Here is a 15,850-nt window from a genome sequence, read left to right on the forward strand (position 1 = left end):
CTTGTGCATTATATTCCAAGCTTTTAATGATGATTTTTTCCCCTCTTTTGACCTTGACAGCAGTGGTCAATATGAACTGTTTTTGTATGGAAAAGAGCAGCGTTAGGATTCTTAAAGAAAAGATTGTGTTTTTTTTTCTTCTTTGTCTCCCCAATTTGGAATGCCCAATTCCCAATGCGCTCTAAGTCCTTGTGGTGGTGTAGTGACTTGCCTCAATCCAGGTGGTGGAGGACGAATCTCAGTTGCCTCCACGTCTGAGACCGTCAATCCGTGCATTTTATCATGTTGCTTGTTGTGCGTGTTACCGCGGAGACGTAGTGCACGTGGAGGCTCACTCTATTCTCCACGGCATCCACGCACAACTCACCACGCACCCCACCGAGAGCGAGAACCACATTATAGCGACAACGAGGAGGTTACCCCGTGTGACTCTACCCACCCTTGCAACTGGGCCAAGTGGTTGCTTAGGAAGCCTGACTGGATTCATTCAGCACGCCCTGGATTCAAACTCACGACTCCAGGTGTGGCAGTCAGCGTATTTACTTGCTGAGCTAAGTAATCCGTAGCATGCCATACTAAAAATTCCTCTACTTTTTTTCTTGCAGTAAATGATGAAGCCACAATGTCACATTTCACCCATGAGATCGCACTGTGACCTGAATAAATTCTTATATATAAAAAAACACTGAATGATTGTGCTCACCAATTATAGAGAGAATTGTGAATTTTTTTGGTTTTACTTAATTTGTATTTTTTTTTAAATTTTGCACCCAATTTTTCAAAGTAAATTTTAATGGTATAAAATTAAGTAACATGTACTAAACGTCATGACAGTACTGATTAAAATGAGGGAGTAAATGTAACTTAAAAATGTCAGTTAATACAGAAACTTTTCCTTACAATCAGATGTACATGGTACTTAAATAAACATAGTAAACTTTAAACAAACATTATTGTAACATTTCGCATTTTTAACTTTTCTTATTAGCACATGTACCACGTGACATTTCGAAGCCTACAGACATTAACAACACAAATGGTGTAACTGAACTTGCAAACAGTGAAACTATGGAAGTTCATTAATTATTAAGGCTGTAAAACACCAGCTTTGAAAATTTAGTCAAATTTACTCAAATTAGTGAATAAATATGACTAGGATTTTTACTTTAGGACTGAAACATGTCTACATTGTAAAGATAACAAACAATCATAAATAATGTTTACTTATAAGCTAGAGCATTATGTTGAATTGATTACAAATGTAGAATTTACTTAATATTTTCATGTTCACGCATAAACTAATTTATTTAATGTAGAAAGTACTTAATCTTTTTTGCTAAATTTACTTCACCACAAAATCTTTTTTTTTTTTCAGTGATGTTCCAGTCCCCCCTCTTTTACACTAAATCGATTGTAAGAAATTACAAAATGACAAAAGGGGGAAAAACATCCCTCACACTTACAAGGAAAAGAGCATCATTCCTTTAGCCAATCATGAGTGAGAATCTGAGACTGGAGCAGGTGCAGCTCTCTCCTTGCATGGAAAAGAGCCACGTCATGTGACGCTGCGAGCTGCCAACAACACAAGCAGCATCACCAGGAAAATGGAGGCAGGTCAGATTCAGAGAGACAACTGCATTCCTATAAGTGATGCTTTTTAAAACCTATAAGACAATGAGGTTTCATGAGTGCATAGAGTAAAACATTGCAGAATAAGAAACCCAGAGAAAAGCTTGTTCGTCTTACGCAGCAGGTAAGGGAGAGCATCTTTGAAAGTACGTATTTGAGTGTTTGTGTTCGCTCAAATGTTATCAGATCTGCATTGATGGAAACATATTTGGATGGTGCATTATTGTTGCACTGAACCCCACTGTAAGAAATAGACATTTGATAAAGCTTTAATCATATGAATGCTGTTGTGTTATAAATAACATGCTTTTATTTGATAGTATTTGAGGAATTCTGTGAATTTATTGTATGTTTTGCTTTATTTATGTGGTTACATTGATTGCAATGTCTTTTGAAAGTTTATTGATTTGCTGTTCTCATATGAAATGTGAGTTTCAGGTTGAAACGAAGAGCTTTGCAAGTGAAATAGCATATTTGTGACGCAGAAGCAGCTGCTGCAACCCCCAACTGCACTGACATCCCCCTCTATTTATCTGGACATCTGGGTGCTAATTAGCATATCCCAATGTGTTCCAGTCTTAAAGGAATAGTTCACCTCACAATGAAAATTCTGTCATCATTTACGCACTCTAATTTCATTCCAAACCTGCATGACTTGCTGTCTTGCACAACTGGAGATGTCAGGCAGAATGTTAGCCTCAGTCACCACTCGCTTTCATTGTATTGTTTTTTTCAGACAATGAAAGTGAATGGCGACTGATCAGGCTAACATTTCTCCTAAAATGACCTTTTATGTTCTACAGAAGAAAGAAAGTCAGATGGGTTTGGATTTGGAACAACATAAATGAGTGTGTTTACATGTACATTCTTACACCGATTATCCTTAATAAACCAATAACATTTGTGGTTATGTCAACACATTATACTGCTTTCCTTTATCAGTGTACGGTCATAAACGGCTTTAGAATAACCGATCGACGCAGGTAGATTTTTGCCCATTACCCTGATTTCGTGTTGCACGTTACCGGCATTTGTTTACCGCTTATCCAATGTGTTTATTTGTTGTAGACCTCCCGTTTTGCGGTTTGACATCAGAAGCAGAGAATAAGTCGATTATTTCAAATTTCATGTAAACAGGGTTTTCTTGCTTTGTTAGATCTTTTAAATACGCAGATTTTTGGGAGTTATCAGTGTATTGATGTTGATGTAAACAGGCTCAATTATGACCATCCTGATCTCATGACAAGTCGTATTTATTACACGAGATGGCGAAATTAATTACAATTCGTAAGACTGCCACTTAGAAAAATATGACTTTTACTCCCATAGAGAAAAATAAGCGAACCAACAAACAATTTTATGACGATTTTTCGTAAATTTAACCCCTGACCCAAACCTAAACCTAAATGATTTTAACTGCGTATGACGGAAGTTCATACGATTTTCCTAAGTTGAACTCTGAACCCAAACCCCAGCCTAAACCTAAACCTAACCATAAAGTCTAACCCCTTACCCAAACGATAAAAATAACAATGATTTTAACAGGGAAATAACTTTTGTGTACCACAGAAGAAAACATCAGGATTTGTAATGAGAAGAAGGAAGCGTATTACAAGTTATTGACATACATCAGTCATTTGTATTGCATAAATACATATCAAATGAGTAACCAAATGTCCTTTTCTTAAAATAAAAATGATGGATAAGAGGCTACCTTAAATTTGATGCCCGTAATGTATCGATTATAAATTCTGTTTGTTGATTGGTTGGTGCACATGGGAATAAAAGTCGTACCTTTCCATACGAGCCAAGTTGTATGATATCTTACGATTTCACCATCTTGTACAAATTATCACGAGTTGTCACAAGCAGTGTTGGGTTGCTGAAAAAGTAATCCATTACAGATTAGAGGTCAACCGTTAGTGGATTTTGAAGATACGATAACTAAGGTAGATAACTGATTAATCGGAAGTCATTAAGTATTGTGCAACCAAAATCCCAATAATAACCTGAAAATGAAGATCTGGTGCATAACGCCGGACTTTTTAAGCATAAACAAGCCCAAAACAAACCGCAGACTCTTATTTTGAAATGATGAAAAAACTATCTGCATCGATTTTTACGATAACTGTTCAAAATGGCAACTATCGGCACCGATTTATCGGTAAAACAGCTATATCGAACTATCTCTATAACAGATTACTAACTACTTTTCAAAAACATTAATCAGATTACTTTAAAAATTACTTTATCACAGTAGTAAGCATATTACTTATTGCTTTACTTTTAAGTTACTTTCTTAAACACTTTTCAGAGAAAAGTTTATTCGCTCAACGAATTTCAAATAATGCCTATATTTAATGTCTATATGTGCTGTCACAGAAACACAAACAGGCGTACACATGACATAAACATAATGTATTCTTTACAAATATGTGTAACCCAAGTAATGTAATTAAAAGTAATTCACTTCATTAAAAGTCAGTAACTGTTATCTGATAACAAGAATTTAAAATGTAATGTGTTCCATGTGTTTCATGTGTTCCTGTTTGACTTACAAAATAATTAGATCATAGTAACTAATTTGGCAGACGATTTATTTTTGGGTGATCTATCCCTTTAAGAGCATCTGTCACATGATCCTGTGGCATTTTAAGCTAAATTGAAATGTTTTGTTACTAGGCCACTTCCTGCAGAGGGCGATATGGAGTCTGCCTGTGCTCTGAGTGACGGGAGAACTTGTGAGTGACTTTTTTACGAAAGCTCTTCGGAACGTGTTCCTTTGTGTGTCTGCGTGTCTTGAATGAATTTCATTTACGTTCTGCTCTTCTGTCTTCTTGGCTCAGCTCCCCCAAACTCTCTCCTCATTGGTGGAGCTGGAGGGGGCGGAGCTCATCGGAAGCGACGCACACTAGTGGCCCCAGACATGAACTTGTCCCTGGACCAGAGCGAAGGTTCCATGCTCTCCGATGACTTCCTGGATACGCCAGATGATCTGGATATTAATGTGGATGATATCGAAACTCCAGATGAGACGGACTCACTGGAGTTCATCACCAATGGCAATGACCTGGAGTGGGAGGGTAAAACCTACGCTGTGCTTCATGGCGCTGGGAAGATGATTATGAAAGAAAGTTAGAATGTTCCACTCAAATCGCTGCATGTCTTTCAGATGATACACCCGTCGCCTCAGCTAAAGCGCCCCCTGCAGACAGTGATACTGACGTCGATGCTGTGGACGGGCTGGGTGTCAACGGGCGTTTGTGGAGGACAGTGATCATCGGCGAACAGGAATATCGTATCGACATGCAGGTCATACGACCCTACCTGCACGTCATATCGCATGGAGGTACCTTACGCTTTCAGACTGAGTCATTTATGCAGCTTATGTGCATCTCCACTGAGGTCTCTACTTCTCTTTTTAGGGTACTATGGCGAGGGTCTGAATGCCATCATTGTGTTCTCGGCATGTTACCTTCCTGACAGCAGCTGTCCAGATTACCATTATCTCATGGAAAACCTCTTCCTGTAAGGAAGCACCATAATCAGTCAATACTACCAGTCAAAAGTTTGGACACACTTACTCACTGTTAATGACTATGGTTTTCAACATTTTAGTATAATTATAAAGTCATCAAAAGTATTAAATAGCGGGGGGCTGGGTAGCTCAGCGAGTATTGACGCTGACTACCACCCCTGGAGTCGCGAGTTCGAATACAGGTTGTGCTGAGTGACTCCAGCCAGGTCTCCTAAGCATCCAAATTGTCCCAGTTGCTAGGGAGGGTAGAGTCACATGGGGTAACCTCCTCATGGTCACGATTAGTGGTTCTCGCTCTCAATGGGGTGTGTGGTAAGTTGTGCGTGGATCACGGAGAGTAGCATCCGCGGTGTCATGCAAACCGAGCCAAGTGATAAGATGCGCGGATTGACGGTCTCAGAAGCGGAGGCAACTGAGACTTGTCCTCCGCCACCCGGATTGAGGTGAGAAACCGCCACCATGAGGACCTACTAAGTAGTGGGAATTGGGCATTCCAAATTGGGGAGAAAAGGGGGATAAAAAAAAAAACTATTAAATAACACAAATGGAAGTATGTAGATTACACAGTGAGTGACCAAAAAATGTGAAACACATCAAAACTATCTTATATTTGAGCTTGTTTAGATTCTAGATTTGCACAGTCACATGTATGCTGGGGACACTTGTTTGCTGCAACTCAAATATTTATGCAATTTATACTTGTCTTCAAATCTAATTTCAAGCATGTAAGCAAAAGCCTTTAGATCAAAAAGTGAGCAACGTGCTAACAACAAGCTCTTTTTTAATAAACTGGCAGAAGCATCGGAAGGTCTGATGCATTTTTGCAAATCGGTTCGTTCTGAACCGCTTAAACAAACCGTTTTACAGATGAGTCAATAAGGTCCAGGGTATACTTCATTTTTCTGCATTCCAGATCAGACTGCATCCAGTCAACCGTGTTGCCTTTTAAAGTATACTCTTTTAACCATGAGCGAATGCATTCTACGTATGCGCACAACAACTGCTTTGTGATACTCTTTTAATACAGTCAACGGCAGCCACATGCGCTGACAATGCGCCCAGAAGAGGTCTGCTTAGGTGTCGAGAAAATTTTAAGTATAGGTCTCTACGGATCAATAATGGGCGTTTCACGATCTGTGGGCATTCTCAAACCACAATGGGTATTTTTCAACTATTCACTGAAAGTAGGAAATCTCAATGTAGTAATCAGTGACAGTTTCCTAACCAGGATCAGCATTCCTGAACTATCCAATGAAAGTAGGAAATCTCAGCGTAATAGGAAAATCGTGTAAAGTGGTTGAAAAACACTCGTCCCTCTTTGAAAATGGCACTGATTGGAAAACGGCAATTTTTGTTCTGCAGAGACACAAGTTTTGAAAATCTGGGCCGCATGCGGACAGCACGCGCAGACTGTGCTGATGACTAAATTTGTGTCACGCATACTGTGCGCAAAGCGATCAGAAACTCAGACAACTGAAGTATACTTTAGTCTTTACTCGCAAGTGTTGCCACAAGTCCCCGCATGGCATTTACATTTCATTTTTGCAGTAAAAATGATTATCACTTTATTTCTATGTATTTAGTAATAGCTTAGAGAATGCGTCAAGTGTTGTGTTATTATCCCAACATAATAACTAACAACTATATTGTTAAGAACTTAATCAACAGTAGTGTTCCCAATATTATTAATTATGTTAACAATATTCTTCCCATTTCACAGTTTTACTCTTTTACAAAATCATCCCTTCTTGTTGAGTCGCTTTGACTGTTGTGAATCAGTTTCGTCCGATTCATTAAAAAGGTTGGTTCAAACGGTTCAATAGAACGATTCGTTCGCAAATTGGACAACACTAAAGTGTAAGTAATAGTGATATGTTTGGTGGAAGACACTCTACTGGTGCTTTACAGACAGGCCGAACGGTTCTGAGCACGGTTAGTTAGCAGTTCCAGTAGCATATCGTCCAGTTCGGTAAGGTACAAGCCATTTACCGGCCCTGATTTCTCAGCACGGTGGTACTCAACCATACTGGCAGAACACCTACAGTATAGTGACATGGCAACTCACAATTGGTCACTTGCTCACTTTTAATCCAGTCTAATACTGATTTTGCAGCACCACGTTGAAAAAGACATCATAACAGTGCCAACGTGCCTGGATCGGTAAAAAACCGCAACAAAACTGTTCAGCCTGATGGTGGAAAAGCTCACACTGTTCCTTACATCTGTCATTCAGGTATGTGGTGAGCAGTTTGGAGATGCTGGTGGCAGAGGATTACCTCATCATCTACATAAACGGAGGAACGCCACGTAGTAAGATGCCAGGCATTAGCTGGTTGAAGAAGTGCTATCAGATGATTGACAGAAGGTATGCATTTATCCAAATGGTTTTGTAGAGGTATTTAAGCAACATTGAGATAAACCTCTACCAATCTTTATGTTCAGACTGAGGAAAAACCTGAAATCTCTGATCATCACTCACCCATCCTGGTTTATCCGGACAGTCGTTGCCATTTCCAAACCCTTCATCAGGTAAACATCATCAAGATGCTTTCGCCTTGGAAACATATATGAAAGTTTGTTATGACAAACAAACAAACAAAAAATAAGATAGATAGATTTCTAAATATACATTTTATTCTTGTGTCTGTCAACAGTGTGAAGTTCATGAATAAGATCCGTTATGTGCACAGTCTGGAAGAGCTGGAGAAGATCGTCCCGATGGAACATATTCAGATCCCAGAGTGTGTCTTACAGTAAGGAACAAGACTCTTACGTACACAAATCTTTAACCAAACCTAAAACCTGATTCTATCTTACAGGAGCGGAACATTATTTTTTTCTTTGCAGGTTTGAAGAGGAAAGAATTAAAGCTAGAAACGAGAGGTAATATACAGTATATCACTACCTATCTCAGAACCCTTAGTCAGATTATACAACTTTCTACAATGAAAAAGTGACTTGTGTTACATGAATTTGATTGTTGAAAGTCAACAATAGAATAATTTAGCCAGAATGCTATTCTTGTGTTAGAATGGAGCAGGAAAAGAAAGAGCAACAGCACCCTGAACAGCAACACAATTCAACCAATCTAGAGAGGTGAGAAGACACAAATCGCACATAATTTTGCTCCAAATGTTATGTGGTAATGCTGTCTTTTTACTCCTACAATTATAAATAAACACATCTGTCTCCAGGACAACAGCTGTTGAAGATGCTGGACACTAAGTGAACAAGCTTGGGTGATCTTGTTGGTGTTGCTCTTTAATGCTGATCCAGGAACAGCGTTCATATTCCCAACTTGTCCTTTATCATTATAAAAGAGGATACGAAACTGGTCTCAGATCAGCAACAAAGAGGAACCCTTAATCGAGAGTGGAAGGAAGAGAAGGGAAGCTGGCATCTTGAAGTCCACCAACAGATGGCACTATGCCCAGAGACACAACACTGTTCGGTAGCAGACAAACAGTGCCATTGTCATGCACTGTTCAGTTGCCCCTTTTGCAGTTGTTGACTTTTCAGTAGGCTGTTCCATGCTTTATGGTCCTAATTGGTGTCATCTTTAAAGGTGCATTCTGTAAGTTTTACCTTTATAAAAATGTACACATAAAGAAATGAATAGTGTTTTTTTGATCAGTAGCATAATTTATTTTCATGGAGTGAGTCAACTTACAGGGGGCCAACATGAAGAGGTCACATGACCAGCTGAATACTACTTATTATATCATGGTAACCCAAGTGTATCTGTCAGCGTTTCGCAAGACGACAAGGAACACCCACTTCACAACACGCCCACTCCAGATAAGGCCCCGCTTGGATCATAAAGTGATTCTATTGGCTAAAAGAACTATTAGAATCCCATGCAATCGCTGTATGATTCATGTGGTCTTAACTGTGTAAACATAACAAAGAGCAACTTTTAAATAATATGTCACATATCATATTATTAAACTAAAGTTATAAATGGTGAAATTAAACATTTCTCTGTTCCGTTTTCTCCAGTTAGCTCACAAGCTAACCGGTTAGCCTATTAGCTTTGCATACCGCTAACCTCTTCTCTTCATTTTCATCACATTTCTCCGCACTGTCGCCACCTAGTGATACGGCGTTATGATTCTATTCATAGAACATTTAAGTTGCACTATATTTAATAATTTTACAAATGTTTAACTTTTCAATCTTTGTGGTTAGGGGTAGGGATGGGGTAGGTGTAAGGTTGCTGTGGGACTCCAAATAAACACAAAAACACAGTGTATGAATGTTGCAAGACTTGAGCAATTTGCTGGTTATTTGAAAAGGGGCTTAACTAGTGGGCGTGTCTTGTAGTAGAACATAGACAGACCCTTCTTCAGTAACACCTATTATCGGATATTTTCGCTTTGGACATCGGTATATATATGAAAAATGTTTGAGTCCAAAGGAACTGCTATATATCGGCCAGCGCAACATACGAAGCAAAAAATTATGGAGTGTTCCTTTAAGAACAACCATCCTGTACTTCTCTGTGTGTATGCACCCAAATTGAATGTAACTTTATTCCATTTTGCTGATTATGATTGCCTGGTATCCTTTCTTGGATATTTATTGATTGTTTCAATCCATTTTCATCTTGTTTAATGGCCTGCTTTTGAGCTTTTGTAAATGATAAGTGCCAGTTAACTTTGTTTGGCATCAATGTATTCAGCAGTAATTTTATGTTGCCCTATGTTTGCTACGGAAATGTTTCGAAATTAAACATTATGGTATATGTATGACTATGATATTTGCAAGTATCTTGGTGAAGTGTGTAATTGTTGTGCCTCTAGCGTCACCAAACGCAATTGAAAATATAGCTGCTGGATTTGTCTGCTATTTTTGCAAAAAGATAAAAGTGCTTATTATAGCGCCACCTAAGTTCGGATGGTAGGGCGTGTGCACCTGAGTAGTGGGGGAGATTTGGGACCATCCTGCCAAATTTGGTTTCTCTAGGACTTACAGTTTTTGTTGCCCCGACACTTCTAGAGCAGAAAAGCCAAATTGGTGGAGTTTTGAAAGTAGAATTGTTGAAATTTCTTGCATCCAGAGGTATTTTTGATGAACTTATCACATACATAAACAGACACTATTTCAGTATATTTCCATCTGTTACATCAACAGACTTTACGACGGAGTGACCAGTCACACTCTCTTAGATCTAAATAAAGAATGACCCTCACTGTCATGGACAGCTAATTTGGAAATGGGAAACAATTCTACTGTCATAAATTTTACCCTTATTAGGCTACCTAAGCCCTGACATGAAGTATAGAATTAAACAAACCTTGATTTAAAGTCAATAAAATTCTAATTTAAATTGATATTTAACTTTATAATTCTCATTGAAAGACACTTAACATGCTTCAAAGACAATAATTATACATTCACACTTAATTAAACGTGGACACTATATTCTTCCCACCTGGTACAAGTACAGATCTGACATGTAAAAACAGATGATACCTCTCAAATCAACAATGCATGCAGTTTTGCCAACATGAGGAACGTGCTGCCCTGCAAGCATCCTGGAGGACTGTTGGTCTTCTGTTTGTGGGACCCTTCACCTAAATATTCTAAATATTTGTGGGTTCATTCAGGATATCCATAAAAATAAAAATAAAAACGCTGCATTTCGAAAGAACACACTTAAGCCTTTTAATTGACACACTGCCCTTGTCAGCTGGTATTAGAAAACAATGTCTTTACATAATTACATCATTGCTAATGCTATCTATATACTGACAAATTAATGCAATATGAAACTTGATTTGTTTGTTTTAATATGTTTTCAATATTTATAATTTTTAAAGAAATAGTCACATTCTTTTATCTTAAAGATAAGATTATAAGTTAATTCAAAGGAAGACTATCAGTAAATGTTTTATCTACTTATTTACAGCTTCAGTATTTTAACAACTTGCACTAATTTTTTTAATGTTTTTCCGGGAACTTTATTTAATTTCTTTGATTCATAATTACAGCGTGTTCTCCTTACGTTCTCTCCGATTGGTCGAATGGCACATTTGCCACGCCCTTTTAGTGACGTGTCGGTTTGGTTATAAACCCACATGCCCGTTTGTTCTCACAACGTCTTCCTTTAGTGACTACAGAGATAAAGTAATTTCTTTTATATATTTTAGACATTTTTTTTTTTGGCTATTCTGAATTGTAAAATTTCAAGCAACTTGATCGGATACAATGAAGTACATCATTGGAATTGGGGGGTAAGTGACATTTAAGAACTATAGAATATGAACAAAGAGTTGTAATAATAACAGTACAGCCATTTGGTTTTAATAAAAACAATTTGGGGGGGGGGGGGGGAGTAATTATATAATTTGTAATAAGTTAATATATTCATTATATTATCATTCATGGAATGTTTGATGTGTATTTTTAAAGAATCACGTGCTTTGGAACGTTTTTAAAAAATTTGAGCGGGAGATTTAAAATTGTATGCGCGTCGAACGTTCTGAATCTTTTAATGGTCACTAGCGCCTTAAATTCTTTAGTCCATTTTTACACTTGTATTTTTAATGTTTGTAATGTACATCAACATTTAATATTTCTTTTTCTGGCTGAGGTGTCATGTTTATTGTGAAATGTGATTATAAAACGTGTTTGTTCCTCACCACTATCAGCTTTAATACAAAAGTGGGAAGTGGTTCTAACGATTGTAACAACTTTAAAAGTTACTGTATTAAGTATATTTGTACATGTTGTTGTTGTTGTTATTATTAAAGTAAATTCGCAGATTAATGTATTAGACACCTGGATAACGTGTGTTGTCATAAGACAGCTCTGATGAAACCATCCCGCCATTTTTTACTTGAATGGACTCACAAATATACATGATTAATCATACAAAAAATGCTTTAAATGTGTTGCTATTAATATGTAGTCCGATTAATTTTAACATCATATTTTAATTTTATTTAAAGTGTGACTAATGGTGGTAAAACCACCCTGACGAACAGGTTAATAAAAGCTTTACCAAACTGCTGTGTGGTCCACCAGGATGACTTTTTCAAGGTGAGTTCAACTTAATTTAATTAACTATTTGTTTTACTTCAGTATTTGTGTCCTATGGCGGATACAATAACAGTCAGGGCAATAACCATTAGCATATGGAGCCATTCTTTGCATGCTCGTGTGTGTGTGTGTATGTGTGTGTGTATATATATATATATATATATATATATATATATATATATAATATGTGTATGTATGTATGTATGTATGTATGTTTATAATCTTTTAGTTATTTTTTTTAGCATTTGTTTTGCAATTGATTGATAGGTTAGTATCTAATTACATAGGCCTATACGATGCATTTTGTTAATATCGTAGCTTCTTATTTCTGTCTTCTCTTTTATTACTGCATGGCTTTCATAAACAGTAACTGCAATTTAAAAAGACTACTTTTTAATGACTCATTCTTCAAACAAAAATTCTATTATATTTGCTTGCACTTTCATTTGGCTCTTTTCATAAAAGGCTTTGATAAGGGGGGTCTGTATATACAATACGCCCCCAACAAAAACTTGAATGCTGATCTAAGATCAGTTTACTCCTGTTAAGTTGTATTGATCAGTTTATGGATAACTGATTCTAGATCAGCAGTCTGGCTCTTATATACATGACCCCAGACATAAATGATGAGTTGCTGCAGTGTTTTATTGGTCACTGTTATTTCAGTCACCGGATCAGATAGCGGTTGGAGTGGACGGCTTTAAACAGTGGGATGGTAAGAATATTTGACCGTAGGAGAATATATACCAATCAGCCACAACATTAAAACCACCTGCCTAATATTGCATATTCTCAGAATAGCATTCTTCTCACCACAGTTGTACAGAGCGGTTATCTGAGTTACCATAGACTTTGTCAGTTCGAGACTGTTGTGTGTGAAAATCCCAAGAGATCAGCAGTTACAGAAAAACTCAAACCAGCCCATCTGGCACCAACAATCATCCATGCGATTATCTAATCAGCCAATCGTGTGACGGCAGTGCAGTGTATAAAATCATGCAGATACAGGTCAGGAGCTTCAGTTAATGTTCACATCAACCATAAGAATTTGGGAAAAATATGATCTCCGTAATTTGGACCGTGGCATGATTGTTGGTGCCAGATGGGTTGGTTTGAGTATTTCTGTAACTGCTGATATCCTGGAATTTTCACGCACAAGTCTCTAGAATTTACTCCGAATGATGCCAAAAACATCCAGTGAGCGGCAGTTCTGTGGATGGAAATATCTTGTTGATGAGAGAGGTCAACAGAGAATGGCCAGACTTGTTCGAACTGACAAAGTCTACGGTAACTCAGATAACCACTCTGTACAATTGTGGTGAGAAGAATATAATCTCAGAATGCTATTCTGAGATGCGAATTGGCGCTGTTTTGGTGGCACGAGGGGGACCTACACAATATTAGGCGGGTGGTTTTCATGTTGTGGCTGATCGGTGTATGCCTTGCCTCCTTGTAACAAAGACTCAAACATTTCCCTCCCAACCTATTTTCATTCTCTCCAGTGTGATTTAATTACAATTCAACTTTCATTTTCAAATTCAGATTTCCATTGAAGTTCTTGTTCTGCTTTTGTAGTGATCACAGCTCTGGATATGGAGGCCATAGTGAACACAGTCAAGGGCTGGGTTGAGAACCCAGTGAAGTTTGCCCGCTCTCATGGCATCCAGGTGATGCCGGCCACGGAAATGGACGACACTGAGAGCCAAATGCACACACTGATTGTAGAAGGATTTCTACTGTACAACTACAAGTGAGCGGCACATTCAACATTTTGGGGCCCGACCACCATGTATGGCAAAGATTAGCTTCTGGGAATGTATGGTGTGCGCATCAGGGCACATTATGTACAGTGCAGCTCTGTCTGGGCAGGTCATGTGACGCCCTGCATTAAAGTAGATAAGGAGGCATGCTAGGCTGTTGGGGGGTGCATGGGACTGAATGTGCAGAGTATAAATGTTAAGTAATCAGGAACTGCCTTTGCACGTTCCAGATTATGTTGTTGAGAAACTAGCATTAAAGTTCTTTTAAACTGACCCCATTTTTATCTTAATGTTGACATCTTGTCTTTCCCCAAACAGGCCTTTGGTGGATTTCTTTGACAAATCTTATTACATAACTATCCCATACGAGGAGTGCAAGAGGAGGAGAAGGTGTGTTTAAAACTGCAAACATGCATCAATAAAGCTAAAAATGGGAAACCAGAACAAATATGTTTATATTTGGTTCTTTCAGTACGAGGCAGTACACTGTTCCCGACCCACCGGGGCTCTTCGATGGTCACGTGTGGCCCATGTACCTGAAACACAGACTTGAGATGGAGAACTGCGGTTTGCCAATTGGTATGTTACAAGTCCTTCTGGTTGTTGGTGTTTAACGAAAATGCGCAGTGTTTCAGATAGGTATTCATTTTGTGTCTTAATTTCTCAGAATACCTGAACGGGTTGAAATCAAAAGATGAAATCTACAATCAGGTCTATGAAGATGTCCACAACACACTCCTGAATCGTTTATAGGTGAGTAAAGGTTCAGAAGTCTTAGAATAATTATGCACTTTTATTTAATAATAAAATGGTTTGTTTAATAGAATTTGCGTTCTTGTCTTTCAGCAGGAGCAGGCTGCCTCCAAGTGTCCATGTACATAATTGTAAATACGAATCTTTGAGGCCTTTTTTTACTTGTAATTGTTTTGTAAATAGTATGATGAAATTGTAATTTAAGTCCTTGTGGAGGAACTTTTTAGTGCTGTTTTATGGACTGCGTCCAGATTTTAAGTTTATTCCTTTTGTGACCCTTTCAAAGCACTCCTTTGTGAAGTCATCTTGGAAACGGTGTTTACCACAAAAAAACGAAGGAATTTCCAGAGTTTGTTTCTACTTGTACCAATAAATATGTGCTTTGACTTCTTTACATTTGTCAGTCATGATTCGTCACACTGCTCTCAATTATGGTTTCTTTTACATGCATAATGGCCATATGTCTTCATGTTTTTACTTTACTGTATGATGTGGATTAATTTAAAGACCGTGGCACATTTTCCAAGCATGATTTCTGTTGTATTATACATTTCAACTCTGGTTGTCAACCTCTTCTGGCTGAGATGCACTCCACCCAGAATGTTGGCCAACCCAAGAAGCCTCTATTAAGAAAATGCTAGATGCTTTTTAAAACACCGTACAATTTAGAAACGTTACATTGTGATATTACTTAATGTACTTTGCTATGTTCTGGATTCATCACAACACTGTTTTGTCCAGCAGACCAATATTCAAAGTTTCAATGATGGAAAAAAATTTAATAAAGAGAATATTTGTTTTATACATAAATATGACGTGGGAAAATCTAGAACAATTTACTTGCATATACATTTTTTTAAAAGGATTTTCCATTAATAGACCCATGGTTGAAAGCCTGAATTTAACTGAACACAGTAGGCGTTTAATGGTTTACGCCCATTAACTGTTATGAATGCAGGCACTAAAGCCAAATTAAGGTCTTAATATCCTGCAATAAATAGGCAAAAGAAATATTAATAGTGACAAGGTGTTCATTCCTATAATAGTGCCAATCACTACCATGTCCATGGATTTCATGATAAATAACCTGACAAATATTGTCCCTGGAGATATATATAGATTTTTT

The 15,850-nt window shown here is 37.7% G+C and overlaps 2 protein-coding genes across 3 annotated transcripts; both read left to right on the top strand.

The window, feature by feature from the left end:
• Positions 1–1,591: 1,591 nt before the first annotated feature.
• Positions 1,592–9,915, top strand: atcaya (ATCAY kinesin light chain interacting caytaxin a). Of its 2 annotated transcripts, XM_051695457.1 has the most exons (11): positions 1,592–1,753; positions 4,312–4,370; positions 4,476–4,712; positions 4,802–4,978; positions 5,055–5,157; positions 7,401–7,532; positions 7,610–7,696; positions 7,822–7,920; positions 8,015–8,050; positions 8,198–8,263; positions 8,362–9,915. In XM_051695457.1, the coding sequence occupies exons 2-11, from the start codon at positions 4,334–4,336 to the stop codon at positions 8,390–8,392; spliced, it is 1,005 nt and encodes a 334-aa protein (XP_051551417.1). In that variant the 5' UTR covers positions 1,592–1,753; positions 4,312–4,333; the 3' UTR covers positions 8,393–9,915. The 2 variants fall into 2 exon arrangements, with proteins under 2 accessions (XP_051551417.1, XP_051551418.1); XM_051695458.1 differs by lacking the exon at positions 1,592–1,753 and having other exon boundaries at positions 1,919–4,370.
• Positions 9,916–11,239: 1,324 nt separating this feature from the next.
• Positions 11,240–15,118, top strand: mibp (muscle-specific beta 1 integrin binding protein). The gene is made up of 8 exons (XM_051695142.1): positions 11,240–11,403; positions 12,121–12,211; positions 12,878–12,926; positions 13,787–13,961; positions 14,290–14,361; positions 14,444–14,550; positions 14,639–14,724; positions 14,818–15,118. The coding sequence occupies exons 1-7, from the start codon at positions 11,378–11,380 to the stop codon at positions 14,722–14,724; spliced, it is 606 nt and encodes a 201-aa protein (XP_051551102.1). The 5' UTR covers positions 11,240–11,377; the 3' UTR covers positions 14,818–15,118.
• Positions 15,119–15,850: the final 732 nt, after the last annotated feature.

Source organism: Myxocyprinus asiaticus, chromosome 50 (assembly GCF_019703515.2).
Source record: "Myxocyprinus asiaticus isolate MX2 ecotype Aquarium Trade chromosome 50, UBuf_Myxa_2, whole genome shotgun sequence".
NCBI classification, from domain to species: Eukaryota; Metazoa; Chordata; class Actinopteri; order Cypriniformes; family Catostomidae; genus Myxocyprinus; species Myxocyprinus asiaticus.